Source organism: Mus caroli, unplaced genomic scaffold, assembly GCF_978045245.1.
Source record: "Mus caroli unplaced genomic scaffold, Mus_caroli_1 scaffold_14, whole genome shotgun sequence".
NCBI lineage: Eukaryota > Metazoa > Chordata > Mammalia > Rodentia > Muridae > Mus > Mus caroli.
Window position 1 is genome coordinate 42,871,691 of NW_028227269.1, and position 27,706 is coordinate 42,899,396.

The window sequence follows — 27,706 nt, forward strand, 5'->3', positions numbered from 1 at the left end:
TTAAATGTGGGGAAGTGCAGCATGGGTAAACTGAGGAACCAAAGTATGCCCAGAACCGCCAAAAGGAGAAGATCTGGGCCAACCATGGCTTTAAAGTAAATTTTTATATCGTTTTATAAGTAGAAAGCCACATGTTTAATTCTCTCAATTTTTTTTTTCTCAAGTCTTATGCCTGGTGCAAATCCTAATCGTAGACTGTAAGAATATGATTTTGGTTAGATCATATGGGACCAAAACTGTGGACTTGTCACAGATCTTCCATATGTTCATGCCACGTATGAGGAATTCCAATCGTAGATGAAAGCGGCCTACCAGAAATAGATCAGCTGGGCTTTGTATAGTCACTTGAGCTAGCCACCGTCCTCGGTGACAAAGTATACACAATACTCAATAGCATTACAACACACTATCCTTCTGACCTTTGATTTAGTGATTCCAAATAACTTCTCTGAGTCTCTCTAAGTGAAAGTTTCAATTCCGTCTGTATATTCTGCCCAGCTGTCTCACTCCGCCTGCCTCTCTCACTCACTCACTGCTCAAGTCTTCCCTTCCTGAACTGAAGCCAATGGTCTTCAGTGGATGGCATCTGTTCTTTAGTTTTAACTAAAGTTTAGTTTAGTCCTCTGTGTTCTAAATGCTTGCTGAAAGAAGGGTATTTGATAACTTGTAATATTTCTTCCACCTGTGGCAATACCAAAGAGTTCCCCTTCTCATCTCTGACCTCTGGCTATTGATCCACCAGAGTCTGCTTTTAGAGAACAGGTATGTGCCTGCCTCTAAAATAGCAAAGTGACCATAGTCAGGGCTTGTCCTGGGCTGTGAGAGGCCAGGTGAGTTTGAACAGGACTGAGAGAAAAAGAACAAGAGAGCTGGGCGTCTTGTCTTGAGTGTGTCCACTCTTGTGAGCTTAGACTTGATATGTGTTTTCAATTTTCTTATAAACTCTGCTTATATCCAGAAACTTGATGAATTACAAAAGCATATAACGTCAATTTTAGAAAATGAACCAAAGTAGTAGTCATTTTCAGTCACCCTAAATTATAGTTATGGTTTTAGACTCAAGAGAACAAAGTTGTAGCCGTTCAAAGCATCTAACCTATGTAGACTCACTCTGTTGTAGATGCCTATCTTTTTTCTGGTATAATTATCACTAAAATGATGGGTAATTTTAGAACAAGTTATGCTATGTAAGTTTAACTCAGGAATTCCACTGAAAGCCTGGTTGCCTCTCCTGTGCGGTCAGCATGTCCCTGCAGCTATAGCCAGCCAAGAACCTGGGCTTCCCTGGGACTGGCAGTGAAGCCAGTCAGAGCTCCCCACTGGCTCATCATATTACAAGACAATAAACTCTGATGTAAATAAACCCAAACTAAAATAAATCTATATTAATAGATTGGTTTTTGTTTTTTGGTTTCTCATGATGTTACTAAATTCAACTGTGGGCAACTAATGAATATAAAAATTAAAGATAGAATGTCTAAAATTAGATTAAGTTTTCAATATAAAATCTAATGGGTTTCAGATAATAAAGGAAATAATATTTAAATAAGAAAATGGTGAATCTGACATTATTTTTATATTTTAATAGTGCAATAATTAAATGTTGCTTACATAAAATAATGCTACTTTACCATAGTGATATTTAAATTCAAGTATAGTTCATAATCCTGAATTTTTCTTCCAAGAAATTTCTTTTTTTCCCCTCTAATCTAACAATGATGAATTAAAGTAGCCAGCTGACCACGTCTCACGTGATACTGGATATTGAATGCAGTGGCTTGTATATACATAATGATACCCTGCCATTTTCTTCAGTACAATTGAGTTGAGCATAGATCTTTAGGATCTTCAGGAGTTTATTTTGATCCATTCCCTTGTCTGATTCAAACCATCAATATTTACGTAAGAATTTCCTTGGTTGGCAGCTCTTGTTCCATTTCTATGGCTCTTTATGTCATCTTGGGTCTGGAACTCATGGAGCTAGCCCCATGAAGGTTTATCTATGAAGTGGACCTAGACCTGAGCAAAGTAGATATTGGTGTTACCCCCTACCCCACTGCTGGAAAATCTCCATCCCTGTATCCTAAAACTTTGACATTGATGCTCTTGACACCAGCCACCAGCCTCCAGAACAGACTTGTATCCTACTTAGTTGATACAGGAATGAGGAGAAATTAGTAGGAGACAAACAAGTCTACACACAGCTTAATTTGCAGTCACCATGCTCACCCCAGGTCTAAGCAGAGAAGCCCCAAGGTGCAACAGCCAGTGCTGGATCCTCCCTGAGAGCTGACTCTCACTAGATGATGTTACCAGATCAAATAAGTTAAAGATTCAAGTTTAAAGTTCATACCTTTATTCGGCCTGAACAACAACAACATCCCAAACCACACAAAGGTATTTGAACACTCAGTGTAGCAGGTAATGGTGTCTCCTTGGCACAAGTAGCACAACAACTTTTTACATGGCACTGTGCATCACAGAAGTAAAATAAGAGTTTGCCTTTCACATGGCTAAACTGTGGCAGTCAGATGCCAAGCCAAGGGTGGGAATGAAATTCGATATGAGCATTAAGGAGGAGGAGATTTATTTGGCTAGCAGGGTCAGGAAAGGCCTCACAAAGAACTGGTTCTTGAAGACCAGTTTTCTCTGGCAGGTGAGCCAAGGTTGAATTCTTGGTCAAAAGCACAAGCAAAGGCCAGGAATGGAAAGCTTGCAATGTACTGTGTGGAGAAAAGATGCCCTTGAGTTGTGACTAGAGCCAGTTGAGGTCAAAGGTGAATAGCTCTTATTAGCCACAAGCATCTGTAGCCAGAGGCGAGTCCTTGAGTTTGAAGAGGGAAGTTTTGCAGTTTAGGAATGTAGTATGTAGTTTACTGTTAACATTAGTGGATGTTTACAGAGAGAGGTAGGCAGGGAGACCCTTGGGGAAGCCAAGATCAGAGACTTTATTGGGAGCCCCTTGTTGATTAGCTGGGATGCTAGGTGCTCAGTGAGCAAGAATGTGGAACAAGGGGCAGCTAACAAAAAGATTAGAATTCCCCATTGTAAAACTGACCAAACAATATAACCTGAAGAAACCAGGAAAGGGGATAACATTTGAAATGTAAATAAATAAAATATCCAATAAAAAAGAAGTTTACAACAGTAAATGTTTACATGCATCCATTAGGAGTTAAAAAACATAACTAAATTATTAGTGAAATTTTGTATAAATACACCAAGTCAATATTTTATATCCTGTCCTATCATCTATAATAAATCATTAGTTCCCTTTTATGACCTTTGGTTAATGGTTTTACAATTTCTTGGAATGTGATCTGAATAGTAGAATGTCTACTTACTACCTAAGTTGCAATTTGGTGACACATGGGTGATTGGCAGAGTTCTCATTGCAGTTTTGACTGTCAGAAATTACCTAATAGCAGTCCTACTATAAAAGAGCTTAATAAACACTACTATAATTTTAGGAATTCTTATAGGATCATCATTAAGGATTAAGAAACCATCTATTTGTCTATATAGTGTGTAGATGTACAAGACCATACATCCTCGCAGTTCTGCAGAGATCTGCTCAAAAGGGTGGCTAAAACCTAGTGATTGTTATATATGTTTAGTAATAACAGGAAAAGCACATTAATAGCAGGTATCTTTCCTAAAATAATTTTCTTTTCGGCCTTGCCTATGGGAGCTTCATTGTTGACTTTTAATCTAAGGCAAAGTCATCTCAAGGAGATCACCTGCTAGTTATTAGCTTGTCTATGATGGCTCCTGACAGGTATGTTCTAGGTGTTAGCTGGAGATAGGAGATAGTTCACACGCGTACCTATGTAACCCTTTCTGTTGATTATATTCTTGCTCTTGTCTACTTAAGAAGAAAATCTGGGAAAACTAAAATTGTTTCTGTAATTCAGTAATCACTCTGCTCTCTGTTATTCCTTTTATATGCCACAAAACAGCACAAAATATGAATGGTATCCAGTTATATTTTACAGGTCGAATTTATTTTTAACTCCTTTACTGTGCCTTTAAATTTTTATTTATCTTTGCTAATTAAATTTCTTTGTATATAATATCATACATTTGTGCAATATCTACCTCTCTACCCTTCCTCTTCAACCCTACTTCTCCCCACAAATTTCTCAATATACCTCATTTTGATCCTAAGAGAGGCTATTTCATTACATGGCATTCAACTGTAAATTATATAACTCTAAATTATATTCTATATTACATATACAATTCTAAATTATATAAACTTTTAGAATTAATTTCAGAGTCTGAAGAAACTTCTCAATGCTTTCAGATCTCATATCCTAAACAATATCTCTGGGGTGGCAAAAGGATCTTACAATGTTAGCTTACCTAGTTCTCATGTTTAGTTGATGCTATAGGGAAGAGGATGCAAGAATAGCTCCATGGTATTGAAATAATATTTCTAATTACTTTAGATGTATTTTTTGTCAGATGTAAGCATATGGAGACTATCATGTGGACTTCATACCCTGTACTTTTAAAAGCTGGTTAGGTTGTCATATGCTCTTCAGGAAATGCTGTGTAACCAATGCCACTCTCTGGGATTTAGTAGGACAGCTAGTTCCTGCTCCTTTTATTTCTTCTTGACCTTTGGTAGAGCATGTTTGACCACAGCATTTGTACCTGTTCCTCTAAGATACGCTAACTATTCAACATTATCTAATGTGTGAGTTTCTCAGCTTTTAAGATTCTCTGGCTGTGACTTAAAATAAATCAGAAGTCACTATTATAGAAAATATTCTTTCTCCTCCCAGGATAAATTCTCTGAATACCTGCAATTAGAAGCTAAATGAAATGGAAAAGTACCCAAAGTTCTTAGAAGTCTCTGATAGACTCTAATAGCTTCTGTTCTCAGGACAGTTCATCAATCCCCGATGTCCATCAGTAAATGAAGGGTGTTTATTGGGACTGGACCTAATGGGAAGCAGTTTACATTACTCAGAAAACATGTACTAGAACATGTAACTTTAATATCATATGTCCACTACTTCTGATTATTATATTTTAGTAACTGGGGGCTTTTTTTCCAAAAGAAAGTGAAGATACATGGACTCTAATTTTTTTTTTTACAATAAATTCTAACATCTTATTCTCACAATTTCAAATAATTTTATCTTTCCATCAGTGTGTATGGTGCTGCAATATGATTGTTTGTTTGTTTTGTTTTGTTTGTTTCTCTGTTGTGTATTTAGTCCGTGCAGTAAATCCCAGGATCAGCAATGTCACTGCCGCAGCTGCTGAGACGTATGCCAATATCAGTTGGGAGTATGAGGGACCAGAACATGTGAAGTTTTATGTTGAATATGGTGTAGCAGGCAGTAAGACACAATTTATTACCCTGCTTTCAATTTGGGGGACACATTTTAAGAGACTAAGAATAATGTTTAGGATTTACTTTGGACCTTGTTGATAAGTAGTTTGATCCCACGGAGAGCATCAGAGTCATTTCAATAAAATCGCAGTGAACTCCCTTTAAGTACGAACCAGGCAACTTCTGTTTTCCGGTTTGGAGTTTCTAACGGTAGAAATCACACTAATGTGAAAGAATTAACTTTGACTAAATTAATCCAGCAAAATCTTATAAGCAAGTGAAGAAAATTAAAACTGTGGGGTCATTGATTTTGTCTTGGTGTTTTATATATTCCCAAGTCAGCTCTCTGCTCACATCACAGTCATAGCTCCTGGAAGGTTCAGGCAGCTTGAGTTTTCAGTGACTCATGAAAACCCCGCTCTTCCCCAATGCAATGTGCCCTACATATCACACACTGAATGAATGACCAGTGAATGTTTGCACAAATGGTAAATAGCTTTCTATTTAAGCTTTTACAAATCATATTACTGCAAACAATTATCCTTTTAGAAAAACTAACATTTGAAAAATATTAAATTTACAAGTTAGATACACTTAAAGGCATTTAAATTTATCAAAAGATTCATCTTAAGAATCTTTATAGATAATTCCTGCAGTTCATTAAAGCTAGTTAATGTATAATAGTTCTTAATGTAAATGTTTTGGAAGAAACAGCCACTTCATGGGTCAAGGAGCACATAAGGTTATATTTGTATTATAAAGAATAATGTCCACAGTGGGATATATGCATTAGTGTGCATGCTAATTGTCCAGTAGGTTTCTCTTTGTGGATATTCTCACTTAGCTCCTCATCTAAACTAACTTATTTGACATACTTACATCTGAAATAATCTAAAATGCTACATTAAATCACCCTATACTTTTTAGTTTTACTTCAAAATTTTTTCCTTTATTGAAATATTAAATAAATTCTGGTCCCTTGAAATACTCAAAACGTTCTTTTGTGTGTTTTGTTTTTGTTTGTTTTATTTTGCAAAATTTCCATAGGCAAAGAAGAATGGAGGAAAGAAATTGTAAATGGTTCTCGAAGCTTCTTTGGGTTAAAGGGTCTAATGCCAGGAACAGCATACAAAGTTCGAGTTGGTGCTGAGGGGGACTCTGGTTTTGTGAGTTCAGAGGATGTGTTTGAGACAGGACCAGGTGAGGCACATACTACACCAGTTCTGGTTTGTGCTCAGCAGTATAAACCACTGGACACTCAGAGTCTGGGGTGGGTGGAGCTTGCAGAGCTATGGATGTCTAACTGTGGGGCCCTGTTGGGTTGGAAGTTTGCATTTTAATTATGTTTGGCTGCTTGAATTATATGAGTTACAAAATTGGATAAATTCTCTTTCAACTATGTTGTTGTCCCAAGCCATTTTAAAAAACCTAAATATAATTCTAAGTTACCTTGTTTAGATATCCAATTTTTGATAATTTCCACATTTAAATTTTCTCTGAATTAAATAGAAGTTAATGTTTGAAATTCTTTTTGGGTTAGAATTATATTTAAGAGAGTCAGAATTCTTTTTATCAAAATCAGCTACAACCCAGCAGTACTCTGCAATTTGGTTGGATGATTGATACAGTGTTATTAAGTTTATTCAAAAGAAATTCTTTCAATCCTGTATTGCACTTTATTTAAAAAAAATTGCCTGAGTATTGTTTTAGTTTTGTGAATGTTATTCAGAGTTCACAAGTGTAAAAGTAAAGGTTTGAAAGAAAGAGAAATATTCATATAGAATGCAAATTAAACTGCAAGTAATAATAAATATTTGTTGCCAAGGAAATAATCTCTTTGCTCAGACTGAAAGAGGGGCCTGTTAGTATGTGTGTATTCAAGGGCTCACACATTCATTTCTGCTCAGTCATAACATATATTCTTGAGAAAGTATTACATTCCCTTGGAGAAACTAAAACCAAGGTGGAGTGTGTAGTTTCATTAACAAAACACGATTTTTAAAGCCATTTCTTATCATTTAAAAATACCCACCCAAGGATAGTTTTAAAAAGAGAAAGAAACCAAAGTTAATAATGAATAACTTAGTGAATAAGGCTTTCTAAATATACACTTCCAGAAATCAATATATTTTAACAAAAAATCCTATTATTCTGTTCCTTCTATTTCATATCTATTTGCATATATAATTTGGAAGAGGCATTAAATATAAAAAGGGAGTTCTAAATAACTCAGTGCTGTAAGATATTTGCTTATTACTGAGAACTGTTAATTTCAAAATAGTAAAAGCTCCTGTAGATATACAATTAGAACAGGAATAATAATACAGCATTTAGTTCACTGTACAACAGGCAAGTGGTTTCCTTATTTCATACTTAAAACATCCCCCTAAAGTGGGTATTGTTACTGTCTATTTTTGCCACTTGTCAAGTCTTCAGAGCTGGACAATTTGCCCCATCCCAACTGCAAAATGGTAGAGCTAGGACTAGGGGTCTGGCCTTCCTTTACCCAAAGAGAGGCCCTTATCACAAAGTCACAGAGATTCCAAGGGGAACAGCCTGTCTTGGAAGTGATGGCTATGACTAGCATCTATACTTTTATTGTGTACTTCTGAGCCTCTAAGGACTTCATGCTTTTCCAAATTGCAGATGAATTTGATTCACTCACAAGATCAGCTTGCCCCATGCTTGTCCTTTGGCAAGAACAAAGTTGTTTCCTTTAAACAAAAACAAAAGAAAAACATCTTTTCCTCGGGGGGAAAAGATGCTTACCATCCCAGTGGCAAGTGTTAGTCTTATTCAAGAAGAGTGAGTGGAAAGAGTGGGACTCTGCCAGTGATGGAGAGAGGATGCATGACCAATATTGTCACCTTTTACATACTCATATGACAACTAAGAAAATCAGGTGTTGATTAAGTTCTAGTAATTGCTCAAATGATAAAACCTCTCCTCCCAGGGGGCAGTGCTCTGTCAGGAGGATGCTCTGACTGTAAGATGCACTCCATGTAAACCCTTAATCTGCTGCTCTGGCTCCCTCCCAGCACAAGGGTTTGAGGTCTAGGACATTAATACTCAATGGGGAGGCTAATTTTTAACTCTGTGTCCACGTGTTGCTCCTTTCTCTGCACTTTGCTAATTTCGGGAACCTCGATCTGCTCTTGAGTCCAAAGCTTTTCTGTTGACCCTCTAGGCTTTCTTCAAGTTCACTCTTTCCATTTCTAACTATAGCTAACTGTTTCAAGTGGGCAGGACATTTTCCTGCTTTGTGAGTGTTTCAAAAATAGTAATCACATGTCTCACTCTGTGATTTGGAGTAGCAAAGAACACTGTCCTTGGAGATCCCCCACCATGCAGCACAGGTTATCCATGTCACAGCAAGCAAAATGAGAAGAGCAGCCTGTTCCTTAACTTGTAGGCACTGAGGCAGTTCTCACTGCTCTGACTTATTTTGTATTCACATACTCCTTACATGTGTCAATTTATCACCTTGTGGATAGTTCAAGCAACACATGTATCTGATTTATCTATAGAAATTCCAGATGAGAAGGAAGTGTACTTTCACTTTTTCAACTAATGCCTATGCATCTTAGCTGCTTTCTGTTTTCTGTGTCCTGATAAGACATAATTTAAGGGAGTGAGGATTTATTTTGGCCAGCGGTTTGAGATTCCCATTCATCATGGTTGGGACAGAATGGTAGTGGAAGTGGCAGGTGACTATTGCTGCAGGAGCCTGAGGCTGCTTGTTCACATCTTGACACACCAGCAAACAGGTATACAGGATTGGGGGAACCTGCAATAAATACAGACAATAAAACTGCAAGGTCCATTTCTACTGAACACTTTCCTTCAGCAAGATTTCACCTCCCAAAAGTATGGCAACCTCTCAAAAGAGCAATACCAGCTGGGGACCATGTGTTCAAATACACAAGCCTATGGGGTCCACATCATAGTCAAACGCTCCCAAACTCAGATTCAAGAAGGAAAAACCCCTAAGTTTCATCCATGTCTGTCTGTTTGTCTGTCCCTGTGTATGTATGAATGTATGTATGTATGTATATACCAGCTCACTTGTTGTAATTAGCTAGTCTTAAATAGTGGACTGGAGAAACACCAATTTGTTTTTTCTTTGATATAAAAGCAAAATGTCAATGTTAACACGAACGTCTTTGGTCAGCTATTCAGGAAGCAGCCAGTTTTGCAGTTACCCAATGGCAGTTGCTGCGAAGCAATTCAGTTCAGAAAGTGTCCACCTAATGGAAGACAGTGTCAGCACAAACACTTAAGCATCTTACATTTTAGCTCATCAGTCTCATCTGATTTGCTGAAAAATATAAATGCTAAAGTTGCTTATAACCATGCCATAATTCCATTAAGCAAACCAGAATTAAGGATTCCCATCATTAAAATATTTTTTTTTTTGCCATGTTGTTTGAGGCTTAGTTATGAAAGAAAGCATGTAGTAAAGACTGTGCACAACTTGGCAAGACTCTGTTGCTAAGGATGATGTAATGGCTTTTTCTTTTTCTTTTTTTTTTTTTTTGATTTTTAATATTTTTATTACATATTTTCCTCAATTACATTTCCAATGCTATCCCAAAAGTCCCCCATAGCGCCCCCCACTTCCCTACCCACCCATTCCCATTCTTTTGGCCCTGGCATTCCCCTATAATGGGGCATATAAAGTTTGCAAGTCCAATGGGCCTCTCTTTCCATTGATGGCCGACTAGGCCATCTTTCGATACATATGCAGCTAGAGATGAAAGGATGGACCATTTAGAGACTGCCGTAATGGCTTTTTCAAACCCTTTACCTGTCCTGGAAAGTCCCCAAGGAAGCTTATCATACGTTCAGACATTTGTGGATAGGTGTCTGGACATGTTTTCAGTAATGCATTATATAAGGGCAGTTAAGTAGCTTAGTACCATGTTCACTAACCAAAGCCAGAGAGGACAGACAGATAGACAGAGGTCTCTTCCAACTCTTGGTGAAGCTCTTGTTCTCATCATCTCTGACCTTGGAATTATTATAATGCCTTCCTCAGAAAACTGTTGTGAGGGTTAAACAAGATCCTGTCTTCAGTAAAGTTCCTAGCATAGAGGACTAAGTTGTTAGCTACCATCATTATCATCACCATCATCACCACCATCATTACCATTCTTATCACCAGTATCATCATCAGTACCATCACCAGCATTAGCACCAGCACTATGGGATGTGTATGAAAGCTAGAACAGTTTGGACACACATTCTCCATGTGCTTGGTTACAATACAGCTCCAAAACCCTCTAACTAATGAGTCACAGGGGGCTGTTTGGAAAAGGCTAATGGCCTCCATTATATATATATATATATATATATATATATATATATATATATATATATGTATTTGTACTTCCAATTTTATTTTTTTAAACATATCTCCAGGCATTGTTTACATTCCACTTCACACTTGATTTTTAAACCATTTCATTTTTTCCCTGGATTTTCTGTGGTGAAAAGGACACAATAAAATATTATTTCCCTGCATATAGGAAATCTAAGATGTTCATAGCCATGCTTATTTTTGAATTCAGAGATCACTCACATCTAACCCTATGATATAATGCTTTCAGGGAAAACTAGATTAAAAGCACAATATAGACATGTATATGAAAGCAAGGAGAAAAAGCATCTTATGTTGCTTATGGTTAAAAAAGAAAAACAAAGGCCTATAATAAAGGATTTCTGCAAACTTAATTAAACAAGCCTTTATGGGCATGTCTAAATAGCCACTGATGCTGCACTTTGTCCAATGTGATTGACACTTATTCATAATACCTAAGCTTTTCTAAGGATCTTTGTATATTATGCGTAGCTAAATAAAGAGTTTCACATCATTTACTCAAACAGAATAGATGGAGACATAAAGAACTGTATTCATATAAATGAGTATTTTCTCTTCAAAACTGCTCATTTATTCCAAACAGTGGTTCTATTGATCAAACTGTATTTTATGGTTCTTTGAATAATAGAGCCCAAACAATAACAAATGCTAGCCCTTTGACAGTAGACTTTATATTCTCAGGATTTCCATTCCGAATCCAGATGTTGCATTAAATCACAGTGCTTGTGTTTATCTATGACTAGGTTTCTGGCATAGACCATTTTCTTTTCTACAGATTTCCAAAACACTGAAGAAAATATTAGTTTCTTTTGAAGGGAAAATACTCCATTAGATGTATGCATTCTGTTGTACTTAAAATTCAGTTTTATATTCTTATCATAGTTGTATCCATTTTATCCCCAAAATAGTAGATTTTTACTTGGCTTGGGAATGTATTTCTATTGAGAATGCACAGTTGAAGTAAATCAGTGTTTATCAGGGTGTGGTAGCACTTAATCTTATTAGCATCAAGATTTTTCTATTTCAAGTTTTTACATAATGAAGGATTTTCATAGTTGAGTATGTGGTTTCTCATTGGTGATTGGCAGATTCCAATTTGGAGTCCTGTGAAAGTAACTCAAGACTCATACACTGTGACAATTGTCTTTTAATGAAGAGACCAACACAGGTCTCACTGTGATGTTAACCTATTCCCACTGATTCCATTGATTTGTTTTGTAGCAATGGCAAGCCGGCAAGTGGATATTGCGACCCAAGGCTGGTTCATAGGTCTAATGTGTGCTGTTGCTCTCCTCATCTTAATTTTGCTGATTGTTTGCTTCATCAGAAGAAACAAGGGTGGTAAATACCCAGGTAAGAGGGAGTCGAGTGCTTTCTAGTGATGCAGAATTAGCTGCTAAACGTAAAAAGAATGATGGACATAGGAGTAGGGACAGGATCTTCTCAGAGGCATATTTTTAAGTTTCCAGGTCAAACCATTTTGACTCCTCTTTATATCATACAGATAGTCAAGGACCATAGGGTGTGTGGAGAAATAAGACACTCAGTTCTCCAAGAAAGCCTGCTTCCTTAGACTCTGAAAGGGTTATGAGCATGGAAGTAGCACCTAAAGCCAGTTTACAGGAGAAGCGGAGGGCAGTGTGTACTATTTTCCAGAGGAAATACAAGAACCTGCGTGACATTGCATTACAGTCCCTGTATGGTTGATGAATTTATACCCATCTTCTTTACCTGACAATTTATCCTTTGCTTAAAAACATAAATTTCTTTTTAAAAAGACACTGCAAAGGAATACATTTACAAAAATGATTTGTTATCATCAATACACTAATACATGGATTGAAAAACAGGAAAAAATTGAGAAACTTAAAAATCATTTACTCGTTAGGGGGAAAGAGACTGAAGTAGCTCGATGTACTAATAAGCACTGATCTAATAAATATCAAAGCATCCTCGTGGCCACATTAGATACATGCTGGTGCAGCATCTACTTGTGTAGAGATTATCTTTGTTCTGCCCCGTCTCAACCCACCCCTGCAAACTTTCACTAAGGAAGTTCAGGATTAATGGATAACACCACCACTTCAAACCTTTCAGTTAAAGAAAAGGAGGATGCTCATGCAGACCCTGAAATCCAGCCCATGAAGGAAGATGATGGGACGTTTGGAGAATACAGGTGAGTCCTTGTTCCTTCCAGCCAGGCCTTCCCTGCCCCACTGATCACTACCCTCAGACACTCACTAGATTCCGAGGACAGACCCAGTGAGCAGTGGGCCCTGCCTGACAGTTCTACACACCATGTCTAAATGCATCCATCCTTCTTGATTAAAACATTCTCAGTAAAAAATATTCCATTCAAAAATAAGAAACCTCATCAAAAAATTAATTATAGTCATAGGTTTAGAGTTAGAATACCTTCCATTCTGTTATCCTTTCCAGAGATACAAGGTGTGTTGTTCAGCCTAGCAATTTCATTGTGCTGCAGTGAGAATTACAAGAGGCCTGCACAACCAGTGAAGGAAATATGCATATATAAACCAGTGTTAGAAAGACTGCTCTCTCTGGTTTTGTTTTACTTTGATTGAATCTCATTATGTGGTTCAGGCTGGCCTGGGATTCACTACATAGGCGAGGCTGACTCCAAATTCATAATCTCCTATCTTACAGTCATGAGCCCCCATGGGGCAGGGGAGAGAGAGAGAGAGAGAGAGAGAGAGAGAGAGAGAGAGAGAGAGAGAGAGAGAGAGAGAGAGAATGCTATGTGTGTGTTGGGCCTTAAACTCAGAGCTTGGTACAAACTAGGCAGGCATGCTCCTACTCAGCTATGTGCTCAGCCCCAAGACTTTTTAATCTTAGATTGATAAAATGCAATTTCAATACCTGTTTCCCTGACTTTTATTCAAAAATTAGGAGTATGCTGCTTTAGAAGCTATTAATTATTAAGAATTATCACAGCCACTCACGTAGCAAGTTAACTCACAGAGTGTCAATAACCCATTATTCATTTAACTTCATTTTAAGGAAAACATTTATCATAAGCTATATAATTTTTTAAAGTTCCTTTAAATGAAACTATAACCAGGATACTATAGATTTTTCAAAGAGAGGAATTAGTACTTTAGACATCATTAAAAACCAGTAAATTTAGTTGTGTATTTAGTGCCTTGTGATAACTCCATAAAATTGTTTTTATAACTTAGTAATCTTCTAAATATGCCTGAAGCACATGTTTGTGCTTTATTTTTGTTAGAAGAAAATACTTTTGGGTAAAAGAAAAGATGCCCTACTGTGATTTCCATGTCCCTTTGTAGATAGATATTTGCATCAGTTACTACCTGCCTCTAGATCATTGTTGGCATTTTCATGTCAGTTTCATGAGGAGACAACCAATGCAATATAGAAAATAAAAAAAAAACTAATTTAGCAAAAGCATATGCTTCAGTTTGAGTTTTCACAGCAGCATCCATGCAGATGTGAGCAGGTCTAGCCTCCAGTGTCTCAGCACCTAAGTTTCTCCTCTCTTCAACAGAAAAAGATGTGGTTTCAAAAAACTCTCATGGTACGAGAACAATGTCTTGTGAGGCTTATCTTGATGTTAGATATTGGTTCTGGACCTGGAAGTATTTGATAACCTTAGGCAGCACCCACCCACTATGAGCAGTTTCCCATAGCATATGAGGGCAGTCCTGGGCAGCTGCATCTTATCCTGAAGAAATAGAAACCTTTGCTGGTATAACTCACTTTTCTACCTGTTTCTCCCATACACAGGTGAGCTGATACAAATTAAAGGACATCCTTGTAAAGTTCTTGTGGCTATGACCTCATACAGGATATGCACCACTCCCTTGTTTATTGATATGAAGTTACATCTTCAATATAGCCTGGGAAATAATAGATTTGCATGAATTAGAAATAAGTCATTGCACTTCATACATTCTCCACATTGTGATGGATTCATATTCTTATCATGCTTAAACAAATAAGGCAATGTACTGCTCCCTTCAAGACCCTCAAAATGTCAGTTTGCTATTATATCGATGTGAAGCGGAGACCCAGGCTAATGTGACTTTGGGTAACTCTTCTAACAGCACTGAACCTTGATTCAATTGAAGGTTCTGCTTTATGAACTTGCTGGGAATCAAGAGGCTATTAATCTTTTTTTTCAACTCAGCCATTTAGCTCTGATTCCTTTATGATGCTTAATTTATATAGGTCTCCATTTTCATCATCAAGACAGTTTTCCAAGCATCAGAGCATCTTTGGAGGTTTCTTTCCTAGTTCTGTCCTCTCTGAGTGACCCAACAACTCCCAGTATGACTCTGTTTCCAGAGCAGTACATAGCAAGTGCGTGGCTCCTTTCCTCATACCCACATCGTCCGGCTCACATTTCTTTGTCTCAATGTTAACTCATGCATTTGCTGTGCCCGTGAAGCATTTTCAGATGGCTGTCTTTGGCTTTGGCTAAAGTTTCTCAGGCTAGAGAGACTTTCCATTTGGGCCTATTGAATACAAGCCCAATTTGCACAAAGACAAAAATACTTGTCACACATGTAATGACATCGATCCTGGAAGGGCCAAAGGAAATAAAGTTCTGATGGGAAGTAAGGTTTCACAGCATACCTCCGTTGTGTGATTTTGAGTGAAATTGAAAGTTGGTGAGGATGGTCCTTCATGTGAGATTACATCTCCCAAATTCTTGGATGTCATTGTTGTCGATGCGACCTTGTCCTTACGCTTGCAGACACTTCCACGGGATTGTTTCCTTTGGTTCTTTCCCTTTAGGACTTTTTAATCTGAGAGTCATAAATTATATGAAAACGGTTCCAACTATTTATGGAGATTTTTGTTGCTGTTATTTTAATGGTACATTTGAGTGTTATTCTCTTCTCTAAATCACCTGGGTCCTTTCTCTACTTTGCACCTTCTAAAAGCTTTGGGCTCTGTATTACCTAATGATTCTTAGTCTCCTGCATTCTGAAAATGAACTATAATGCTGGTCTCATACTGACACACAATTAGGACTATTGTGGAAATGTAAATTCATTCCATTTGTGATTTGCACATTTGCCAGCCTGAGGATGGAACAATTCTACCTTGTTGGCTCTAAGCCAGATAAACTATCATAGTGCAAAGAGGGATGGAACTTCCATAATGGCCAAATTTGATTTTTTTTCATATGCTATATCCCTATACCCTCACTCCAACACCCACCCCTAAGCAGCTACCCTCTCTCAGAAGCCTGCAGCTTTCTTTGTTTGTCTCTTTAATTATACAGACAGTAGGATCTGCCTCCTTACTAGCATATAGAAAAATCAAAGAAACAGTGCAGCCAACTAAGTAAGTATCTCCTTATTCTTTAGATGCATTCTCTTTAAAACAAGAGTGAGTCTAGGTTGTGAGCCATATGACTGTGCTATGTGAACTGTGACTTACTACTGCTCAAATGGAAGATTTTGCAATGGGGATCTTGTCATTCATGTTGCCGCAGCCCCGTTGCCAGCTTGCTATCCCTGTTCAAAGCTTGGCTGATACAAAGTTGTGTTGCATTTGTTACATGCTTCAGGCTTATGTTCTCACAAATATGAACTGGTTGTAAGCAAATAAATACTGATGAGCTTTTACAGTGTGCAAGCATAAGATCTGGGTCCATGGATGTCAACAACACTGTTGTGTGGTTTGATCCTGGTAGGATGGTTGCTGCAGAAAAATCAGATGTAATTGTTAAATGTATTTGCTGATTTTTATTTTAATAACCATTTCATGGTGGGGAACCAAGCACTGCTGAGAAAGAAATGAATGAACTTTCTAACATGTATTCTCAGTATGAAAAGAAAGAAAAACACAAGCCAAGGCTTTGTCTGCCATTATAAAGTTAAAAAAAAAAAAAGAAAAATTGTAAGTTAAAATTTTAAAGCATTTCTGAACTATTTTTGGAATGTACCCAACAGATGTTTATTGAGTGCCTACTGTATGCCAGACCTTAGGATTACTAAACAGAGTAGAATTTAGTCTTCCACTGGAAGTTTATAATCTAGTGAAGAATACAGAGAAAACAGCAACAACTTGATGGGTCTGTGAAAAGTATCATTTCTTTTTCTCACCACATTGCTCAATATTCCTGGGCAGTTTTCACTACTAGTGTTGAACAAGCCAAGTATGGTAGCTCATGTCTATATTCCTAGCAATTGGGAAGCAAAGGCAGGAAGATGAGAAGTTCAAGGTCACCTTCAGCTACATAGAAAGTTTGAGAGTATTAGGCAAGACAGGGCCACACAGAACTATATGCAAAAGCACAGAGATAACGAGCAAAAGGAAGAGTGAGAGGAGGAAGACGAGATAACAGCCACCCTTGCCATTCTTTCTGATTCTAAACAGAACACTTCCACATTGGCCATCAAAGATTCTGTTCGCTGTAGTTTTCCTGTAGGCATCCTTAACTCAGTTAATGAAAATACTTCCCTTTTCTAGTATATTAAAGTTTCCCTCACGAATGGTGTTGAACTCTATCGTATGCTTTTTGCTAAGTCTACTATGATGATCATAGGGGTTTTTTTCTTTCTACAAAAGTACAAATGGTAAATCTTATGAAATATATTTTCATACTAAATCAAACTTGAATTCTTTGACTTTACCCAACTTGGGTATACTTACTCCATTATGTCTCTAGTAGCTGGCTACATTTGACTTAATGGGTCTAGTTTCCTTTCCTATGTTCATGAGTTGTATCAGTCTATAGTTTCACCTTCTTGTGCCATTTTTTTTTAATCTTACATGTAATTGTCATAAAAGTCTTATAACATTATTACAGAAGTGGTACTTCTGACATATATGAACTTTAACTCCCCCAAAACAAATTTCAAGTCTTCATCCAAGCATGCTCTTCTGCTCGGTCAAAAGAAGTAATACCAAGCTGTTTATTGACATCAGACATCCTGATCCCATCAACTTCCCTGTTGCTCCCTAACCAACTCATCAGAAAGTCCCTTTTGCTCTACTTTCAAAAATATGACTATAATCTGAGCATTTTGTATAACCTTCTTCAACATTCCATCCCAGTCCAAACCATAGCCATCTCTCCCCTGGATGATGGAAGTAATCTTCAACTTTAGTGTAGAGCCTTGCACTGGTAAAGAGCCCCTGGTAAATGTTTTAGACTGTGCAGCCCACATAGTCTTACTTGAAACTCTGCAATTCTGCTGATGCAGTAGCAGAGGGGCCACAGGCAATAAATAAGTCATAAATAGGTGTGGCTCAAGCTTGCCAGGGTTTACCAATCTCTCCTCTTCAGGGCAGGCTGCATCAGCGCTTCATAGCAGAGTTGTGTTTTTAGGGTAATGTTGGCCAGGCCACAGTGCTCACCTGTGGAAAGACTCCCAGAGCCTCAATCTCTTAAACAAAGGTTCTTCCATAGCCATATACCCCTGGCCTACCATTGCCACTCCAATTACTTCCGTTCTTACTCATTCCTTCAGTTCCAGCCACAGCAAGCACCTTGCTTTTTCTAAACCATTCCAGGCATGCCCCTATCTCGGAGCACTTGTATTGCTTGTTGCTTTTGCCATCATTGCTCTTGTTACCAGTCATCCTCATGCCTACTTCACTTTAGATCCTTGATTGGATGCTACTTTTAAATAAGTCCTTCCTAGATAGCTTGTATCAGCCCTCTCTACTTGCTTCTAGCTCCTTCTGTCCTCTTTACTGATCACCTGTCATAACTAATTTTCTTTACCACATTGATTGTAACCTGCATTTTACCCCACTGGCTATGAGGTCAACATTTTAGTCTAGGTTGCTTGTTGTTATGTCCCCAGCACCTAGAATGACATCAATCTTAGAGCAGACACTCACTAAACATCAGGTGAGGGGAAGACTGGATAGATGACTAAATCAAATACATGACATGATGGATCCATCCTATGATGGAATAGGTGGAACCCAGGTGGCAAAATTCTGCTTATCATTGAACTCTTCAGGAGCATATGCAGAGGTATTCAAGCAAAGTATAGAAGTTTATCAAAGATGTCATATACGCTGTTTTTATAATAAGCTGGGTTTTGTGGGTATTATGTCCTCTAAAATGTCGCCACCCTAAACAGGCTACCCCAACGACTGTGATTTCACTAAGTTCTATAGATTTCTTAGACTGCAGTATGTACTTGTATATTTTTGGAACAAGTCATTTTGACAGCACATGCAAGTTTTGACATTCTTCTTAGAAAGAAGAATAAGAGACTTCTAGTAGAAATATCACTGAAGGAGACAGACGTTTTTCTTTAAGTCTTTGTAGCTTGACTAGAAAAAAAATGTTAGCAGTGATCTTAGTGTCAACTGCTGTTAAAACATTGCACTTAGGGTGACCTCTTTGTCATATCGAGTACACCAATGCTTTGTGTTCAGTACTGTATATCATTCCTATCTCACCTACTACAAAATATTTTAAAATTATTCCCCCCCAAAAATGTCACCTGTTAAGGAGTCAGCCAGTGTGCCCATGCTAATAAATGATATTAAATTCAATGACAAGTTGGGCCATGTTAGGGGATATTCTTACACACCATAGATACTCTTTGGCTTCCATGAGATGTGCTTATGGATTCAACAGAGAAATAAGCAAAGTAATAATAGACACTTGTAATGCTGTGCTGAAGTGCATACCATGGACCCCCTCAGTGTGTGCATAGCCCAGAGGAGAGTCAAGAAACAGAAAACATTTCCTTTTGTGAGTTTAGAAGCACTCAGACCCCTTAGGGTTTTCGGGCATGCCATTTATGGTTCAAATATAGTGCTTTGAAGTTGAAGTGTTTCTCTTTCCAAATTAATAAATGTTTACCTATTGACCAAAAACTCTTCAGGAAAAAAAAATAATAGTGTGACCTCCCAGTGTAAGGACTGTGCTTTTCTTCTTAGGCTGTTCTCATTTGTTTCCTCTGCCTCCTTTTAACGGATTTCTAGGTCTTTTGAAAGGTAAGGCAGAAGTTCAGAAATCTGGCCTGCATTCAGTAACAAAATTATTCGAACTGCAAGATTTTGCTTCTCCTACTGCGTGAGGAAAAACAATCCATGTGTCACACGTAACCACAATCATGCTCCATTCACATCCAAGGAATCAGGGAAATCCACAGTTTAACACACTAACTCCCGACGGTCCTGAGCTCTGCACTGCTCCTTTGAATCGAGACAGTGATGATTTGAGCTATCCTTAACCCCCTGCCATGCCCCAGTAATGCTTTTCATCTTTCCAAATTGCCTTCCAATCAGGCATCAGACTCTTTCATTTAAATTAGCATGTATAATCGGAAAGTCACCTGCTCTGCTGCAGACATGATCCAACCACTTCTGCACCTGACCTCCATTCCAGCACCACCCTAGTCCCTGGAGTCCACCTGGCAGTTAGTTATCTTTGGCTGCAGGAGCTCAGGCCTCCATATGCTTTTTCATAATTTGCATGCGTGATCTGCAAAAAACAAGGCACTTTTCTTAAATGCTTGTCTTACCAAAATTTTTATTTCCTGTCCCCCAGTGATGCAGAAGATCACAAGCCTTTGAAAAAAGGAAGTCGAACACCTTCAGACAGGACTGTGAAAAAAGAAGATAGTGATGATAGCCTGGTTGACTATGGAGAGGGGGTCAACGGCCAATTCAATGAGGATGGCTCCTTTATTGGCCAATACAGTGGTAAGAAAGAGAAAGAGCCAGCGGAGGGAAATGAAAGCTCAGAGGCCCCTTCTCCTGTCAACGCAATGAACTCCTTTGTTTAAGTCTTTAAGCTCTGTGCCAATGTCTAATCTCTCTGGAATGGTTTTCCTGAACACCTGTCATCCCTCATACTACGGACATATGGGTAGAAAGAATGTTTTCTGCGGTATATGAGTATTATGAGACCAGAGCAAGAACATGACTCAGTCAGATGATACATTAATATGAACTGGGGTGCAAAGTGCATACGTTTTTGTTCAGAGTGGGTTTTTCTCAATTTCCTTGGAACTGATTAAAAAGAAATACAACATCATCAATAGGTTACATTATTCCCTGTGCGGGGTCCAGTCCAATAAGATGCATGAGACATGCTGCACAGAGGACACACCTGTGTATGTGACTGCGATGTGGTTGGGTACTTTGTTGGCACGATCCTCAGCTGATCCCTAAATATGAATTCCGTTGTCATTGTGGAGAGTGTTGCTGTAGTGTTCTCTAGAGCTTCAATGTCTCTGTGGACATTGTTGTGAAACTCGTGACTATGTCTAGCTGGTGTTAGTCTTTTTGAGAGACTATTAGGAACAGTGTGTACAGTATATACTTGCTACATGAGTTACTTATGACAGTTGCATCCGCTAATGCTCGCCGAGACTCTGAAACCTGTTCTTTGCTCCCGGAACTTCCTAGGCTTCTTCTCCTTTCCGGGTGTCCCAGCAGCAGAGTTCCACTTACTATACTATCTGCGTTCAGTCCTTTGGGGGGCATAAACATTGCGTATTGTGACACCTGCTGGCCTTTGTGCCATACTCAAAGAATTGAAGTCAAATCTCTCAAGTGAAAATTTTAAATTTTAGTTCAGAAAACGCAGGGCAAGACACACGCAGTGCCTTCAGACAATAAGCATTCCCTGACTCCTGTACTCTGTATCAGCCAGTGTGGGCAACTTCATCCTACGCTACTGTTGTTGGAAAGGAACTTTTCAAAGGCAGAGATAATCTGAACTGAAACTGGGAACATAGGAACAACTTTACTTGAAGTGGCGTTCCCCACACAAATATCAAACCCAAAGCTCTGTTGTTGTTGGGTGTACATGATGGTTTTGTGGTCTTTTGTGGTTTCTAGCCAAACCAGTCAAGTTGAAAAAGGAAAAATGGTATGGTTGGAAATGGATAGAAAACCCAATGATTGCAGAAGTAAAAGTGTACAACAGCATGCCTAAAGTACTAAATTATTCACTCTGCCTAGACAAGCTTTCAAATTCCGCAGCATTCAGCAACGTGTATGCAAATTGCAACAGGCACACTCCAGAATCTGAGAAATCTGACCAGTGCTTAATTAGGTCAGCAGTCAAAGAGATTACACCTACAGTCTAAAGGACAAATACGTATATCCTATCATAGCCATAAACAATGTGTGTGAAATGGCTTACCTCCAATATAGAAACCTATGACAACCTATGGTTGAAGGAATGCTCAGTTTCATTTGCCAATAAATTGGTTTCTCATAACTTGCATCAAGTTTAATTTTAAGTAAAGCCTTTTATATGTAGGTATTCTGTTGAATTTGTAAATATTCTTAGAGTGTAGAAGCTATATGCTCATAGGTATTACGTGCAAATAAACATGCAAGCAATGTTTATGTTCTCCTGTGTGAGAAGCAGGCTAATTGATGAATGTAGTAAATATGTGGGACCAGGAAACATCAAAATGCCTTTTGTGGTGTTTTGGATTTAATTTTTTTTCCCATTCTACTTTTGTCTGTGAAACTGAAATAGTGAATTTTCCCCCTCCATTTCTTCAGCCTGTTGCTGGCTGAAAGCCTCAGTGTTTTGCCAATGGAGTACCTTAGGGTTTGCCACCCGACACCTTTGATGTGTACAGGTAAAGCTTGTTTTAAAGTGATTTCCCAAATGAAGTGGCCCTAACTACTCTCATCTCTTCATATTCACTCTCCACAAACTAGCCTATCTATTGAAAAGTACAAAATAACAAACGGGCTTGCCTCAACATAATAAAGCACAAAGACAAAAGTTCCTTTCAAGTCATCAATGCCTTCAGTGAAAGACAAATGTGAAGTCTCTGCTCATCCATTACTATGGATGCTAAATTTCTCTGTGCATGAAGAAGTCACGCCTGTAGATAACTACAGATTTTCTATTAAAAATGAAAAAATTAAGTGTGGTTTTAAAGCCCCCCCCCTTACTCCTTGTACTTAGCCATGTTCCTGGTGGGGTGTGGGTGTGTAGCAGGTGTACCCGGCAGGACAATGCTTCTGGATTTCCATCTGAAAAGGGACTGGTAAACATCCCAGCTCTCCTGAGTTTCAGCTTCTTCAAACCTGTACTTCCAAAGATTTTTGAACAAATTCTGACAATTTTGTTTCGTTTTTAAAAGACTTTGGATTTTATCACCAAAGTAAAAATAAGAATTAGAATCGGGAATTTTTTTTTTTTTTTTCGAGACAGGGTTTCTCTGTGTAGTCTTGGCTGTCCTGGAACTCACTCTGTAGACCAGGCTGGTCTGGAACTCAGAAATCTGCCTGCCTCTGCCTCCCACGTGCTGGGAAAGGCGTGCGCCACCACTGCCCGGTGAAATCAGGAACTTTTAAATCAAAGGTTAGGGCTAGTTACGCAGGAATACATAGCAAGAGTCCTTTGAAAACAGGTGAACAAATCTGGTTCTTTGTCGAGTCTCAAAATAGACCAACTGCTGGTGCCCTGTCCATACAACCAGTGGGAACCTCCTTGCGCCTCAGCCATGGTCAATTTATATTTCTTAACATGGCTACATGATGAGAGAATTTGAACACTCATACATATTACAAATATGTCATCTGCTTCCTTTTCTCCACCTTCATTCTTCTGTCTCCAAGCTGTATAGCTGTGCAAACATCCAAGCCTAGCAATTATCCACATTCCACCACTTGCCCCTTGGTCACCGGCCCCTGGTCCCAGCAGTGCATCCAGGAGAACTACCTGCCTTGTGCTCTCAGAGTTATTTAGATAGCATGCTATGAAAGTGAATCGGAGATGCCATAGAGAGAGAGCTCAGAATTCCTCTCACAGAGGGCATGTTGGCTGCTTTCTCGGACCCTCCCTTCTGTCCTCACTGTGGGCCAAATTAACAAACCCTTAGCCTCACTCTACATCATGACACGGCTCCGTGGCAACAGGAGCTTTGAAACTTTAAGCATGACCTCATAAAAAATCTTGTAGTTATAAACCGGTATAAACCATCTTTTTCACTGGGTTTTAATGACTTTCCAGGTGAGGGGAATCTAAGAACTCAGGGATTTTCAGTCACAAAATGAATCACTTCCGCTTGAGATGTTTTTCGCAGCTGACCACCAGAGGGCGCCTGTGCTTTATCCTGCGTTGAAGAAACTTGCTAGAGAAAGCAGGCCAATGACCCTGGCTGAATTGGTTTTGGATAATTAAATGATGACCCGATGGTGCAGAAAATGATCGCCTATTCCTACTAGGGAAAGGAGATTGCAGCTCTCCCCAGCGATTGCATGACTGTGTGAACCTTTTGCATAGTTTTTTTCTCTTGATTGAGCCTAGGTGTGTCAGGGAAGAGTTCCCCCCAGTCCAGTGGCCATGTTTGTCAGGTATAGGTGTGTGTGTGTGTGTGTGTGTGTGTGTGTGTGTGTGTGAGAGAGAGAGAGAGAGAGAGAGAGAGAGAGAGAGAGAGAGAGAGAGGATAAAGGAAGGGAGTCCTTAAAATGGCCTTACTTCCTTTCTTTAATGATACTATTTTTGTGTGCCACCAGTGGTTTGACATTTTATTATTGACTAGAACACACACAAAAGTAGTTTAAATACTACCCTCAGCTCATATGATTCCACTTAGGAGACGGGGAGAGAAAAAGCAGAGAATATCACTGCAGTATTTGTACTGAATAGTGGCTCAGTGGGGTGGACAGACCAGTGTAAGAGAAAAGGATTCATATTCCATCCCCGCCATCAGCCAGCAGTGTGGCCTGCAGGAACGCCTCCTCTCGACATTCACTCCACATCTGTCTCCTCAGTCAGACAATGATGGGGCAGATCGTGTCTAATATGCCTTTCTAGTTTAATCCTGTGTGTCCTAGTAACAAAACTAAAACTAAAACAAAACAACCCGAGCGCTTGCTAGGGACAAACACAAGCAAAGCCAGGTGTGAGTCCCGCTGTGTGGGGCCTGGAACTTAGTGTTTCAAGACAGCTATAATCAGACAGCTTCCTGCATGGGTGCAAGTCCTCACTTAGGTAAGAGCTTGAAGGGAAAGCATAAACAAACGGTAGTGGGAGTGCTGTCTACCGCTGAGGAAGGAAGTGTGCACTGATAGGAGAAAGGCAAGGAGAAGCTGTAAAGGCCAAGGGGACAAAGCTGGCAAGCAAGGTCACCATGCTTGCCTAGATGTAGAGGCCAGGCTCTGCTGGGTTTGAGGATCATGTGACAAGCATCTGCCTTTAGTCAAGAAGCAATGAAAATTGAGGAGTAGGTCAAGGAACCTCTACGATTAAGAGCACAAGATTAAGCCATGGGGCCCAGAGGAAATTGCCGGGAAAAACAAGAGCTAGAGGAATGAGGATGACGTATGAGCCAGAAACTCTCAACGTAGTGCCCAGGAGCAGAAGAGCGCCCTCTGCAGGAGGCCAGTTACCAGGCACTCCAAGTCTCTGCAGAGCAGGAAGCTGTGTTGAGGTTGAAGTGAGGAAAAGATGATTGCAGGAACAAATGTCAGATGTCTATGCCTGGGTCTGGACACCAACCCCCTGACAGATGCCCACCCATTAGTCACCCCTGTCCCTTCTCTCCTGGCTGTCTACTGACTTTCAGACAACTCAGGTGTCTCAGAGACAAACAGGCTCTTGCATTAGTCTTCAGTGCTTCAGTTATCAGCCATCCTCCAAGTTTCATGGTTAAAATGGTTGAAATAATAGCAGGAGAAGTATATGAGGATAATTGTAAAAGCCACCACTGGCCAGAATGTACATCCTGTGTTCTTTCTATGGCTGTAAAATCCCGCAGTCCCTCTCAGTGTGCCCTGTAGACTGAGTCTTTCTTCAGCTCTAAGTGTGTGGATCATGATCTCAGCAGGTGACTCAACAACAAAACAGACTCTTTCCATCAGACACTATCAGCTGTCTCATTGAAATCACTTGCCTGTATTAAAAACTCAATTCTTGTTCACCCCAGCCCACAAAGTATTTTCATTATCTGCACTGTGGTTTGACCATCACTAGGAAAAATCACAGGTGATTCTAATGTGTAGCCCAAGTGGAAATTGGTGTTGACAAGATTCTCCTGTGCTACTGTGCAAATAGTCAGGGAACAGTATTTTAAATAGCTTCCTCAACACAGCCCAAGGGTGGATTTCAAATTCTCTTCTGTTCTCCACATAAAGTGAATCTAGAGAGAATAGATCCCCTTATGCATTGCTGATGGGAATATAAAATGGTCCAGCCACTTTGGAAAAGAGTTTAGCACTTTTTTAAAAAATTGAATATACATTTACTATGTGACCATATTCAACTCATAAGTCTAGACCCAAGAGAAATGAAAACCTACGTCTAGCCATAGACTTGTACATACATGTTCAGAAAGCATCAACCGTAACATGTAGAAAGCAACCCCACTGGCTAGAAAGTGCCCCCAGACGGGCGGCCGAACAGAGTGAGTATATCACATGCAGAGATGCCATAGATGCACAGTCAGACGGGACACTATTTGGCAGGTTATATGACGGATTGATGCATACAACAGTGCAAAGACCCCTCAAAACATTAAAATTTAAAAGTCAAGCACAAAGCCTGATATTCTAATTTACTTGATTGTCCAAAAATGCAAACCTGTGCAAACCTGAGGTAAATTAGTATCTCTAGCTGACGGAGGTGGAGGCAAAGATTAACTTCAAATTGGTGTGAGGGCTCTTCCTGGAGTATGAAAAAATTCTTGAGTTTTATAGTTATAGTGAATTATTGTATCACGTTAGAACTCAGTAAAGCTTATATTGGTCTAAAGAGTGAATAGAGTTACCTATAAATGAGGTTTGCGGATGACCACATCCCCACATCATAGATCCATTGTCTCCTGTTTCCTCAAGGATGCTGCAAGGCCATCAACTCCAGGTGTTCCCCCAGAACAATACCATCGCTTGGTAGAACCATATTCCCTGACTGCTCCCATTGGTAGGAATAGGAATGACTTAGCTTTGACATTTAAGGACAAAATCAGACACTCTTCATAACAGAAAAACAACAACAACAACAACAAACTTCAAACAGTTCAAACGCCCATAATAGATTAGTGGCTATACAAACTTTAAAATGTGTACCACTTTGAGACCATGAATCAACAGTAAGTACAAACCCTCGGTACAAGTGTCTCTGTCACTGAGTGAAAGGAGACAGACACAGAAGTTTTGTTCACATGAAACATTGGGGCGGGTAGAACTACCTTACAAGGACAGGGAGCAGATGTGTGACTGTTGGGGAGTGGAGTGTGCAGAGGGATTTCCTGCTGAGATGCGAAGAGAGCTTATCCAAATGGATAAGGAGGAATCCGTATTTCAATCGTGAAGATAGTTATAGGGGTATTTTTTCATCAGGACCCAAAACTATATGCTTAATGTAAGTGTGCTTTGTTATATATGTTGTATTTCAATAAAGTTGATTTTGAAAGGAAAATAAACTGGACAAAAGTGACTTCTCCCCTTCTTCTCTCTCTCTTTTGTCTGCTTACCCCAAGATGGAGTTGGGTGGGTGGGTGGGTGGGGCTCTTAGTTCTGCCTTGTCTTCATGTGAGGAACCATGTCTGTATTTTGAGAAATCTGTGGTGACCTCTTTCCACTATCTGATCGGTTGTGTATGATGTTGTAGGTCAGGCTAAGAATACAGAACATATATGTAGACGTTCCTGGTTGGGTAGCCTCAAGCCTAAATGAAGTGAAATTTGAGAACCCAAATACGGATTAAGTCCACGGTCAACAAGCCCATCTTAAAAATGAAGTAATATTTGATTTTCATTCATGCAGTTGTCACTTCGGTGTTCTCAAGTCAACTTCCGACTTGGTCCTCAAGGTCCATGCCTGACAGGAGTTACTCCCACTTTTATATTTGGGGTACACGCAGCAAGCTTGCTGTGATTAAGAGGAACCTTCTCGGTTTCTCGCTCTGGGACAGGCCACCTTTGGAGCCTTTCTTTCTGGAGTTGGACTTTTTACCTTGGTTCTTACTCCTTCCTGAAACCACCCTGGCCTTTTCTAAGCAGATTCCTGTCTCTCAGCTTTCTGTTTCC

At 39.2% G+C, this 27,706-nt stretch overlaps 1 protein-coding gene across 32 annotated transcripts in view; it reads left to right on the forward strand.

Moving 5' to 3' along the window:
* Window positions 1-27,097, forward strand: part of Nrcam (neuronal cell adhesion molecule) — a 266,455-nt gene extending 239,358 nt beyond the window's left edge. For 18 of the 32 annotated variants that reach the window (XM_085830319.1, XM_085830322.1, XM_085830320.1 and 15 more), the window contains 5 exons: window positions 5,229-5,354; window positions 6,395-6,547; window positions 11,949-12,080; window positions 12,825-12,903; window positions 20,248-27,097. In XM_085830319.1, the coding sequence (XP_085686445.1) occupies window positions 5,229-5,354; window positions 6,395-6,547; window positions 11,949-12,080; window positions 12,825-12,903; window positions 20,248-20,485 (728 nt within the window). In that variant the 3' untranslated portion in view covers window positions 20,486-27,097. The remainder of the gene's footprint in view (window positions 1-5,228; window positions 5,355-6,394; window positions 6,548-11,948; window positions 12,081-12,824; window positions 12,904-20,247) is intronic. The other 14 variants (XM_029484558.2, XM_021179687.3, XM_021179686.3 and 11 more) reach the window with 1 other exon arrangement.
* The last annotated feature ends 609 nt before the right edge of the window (window positions 27,098-27,706 follow it).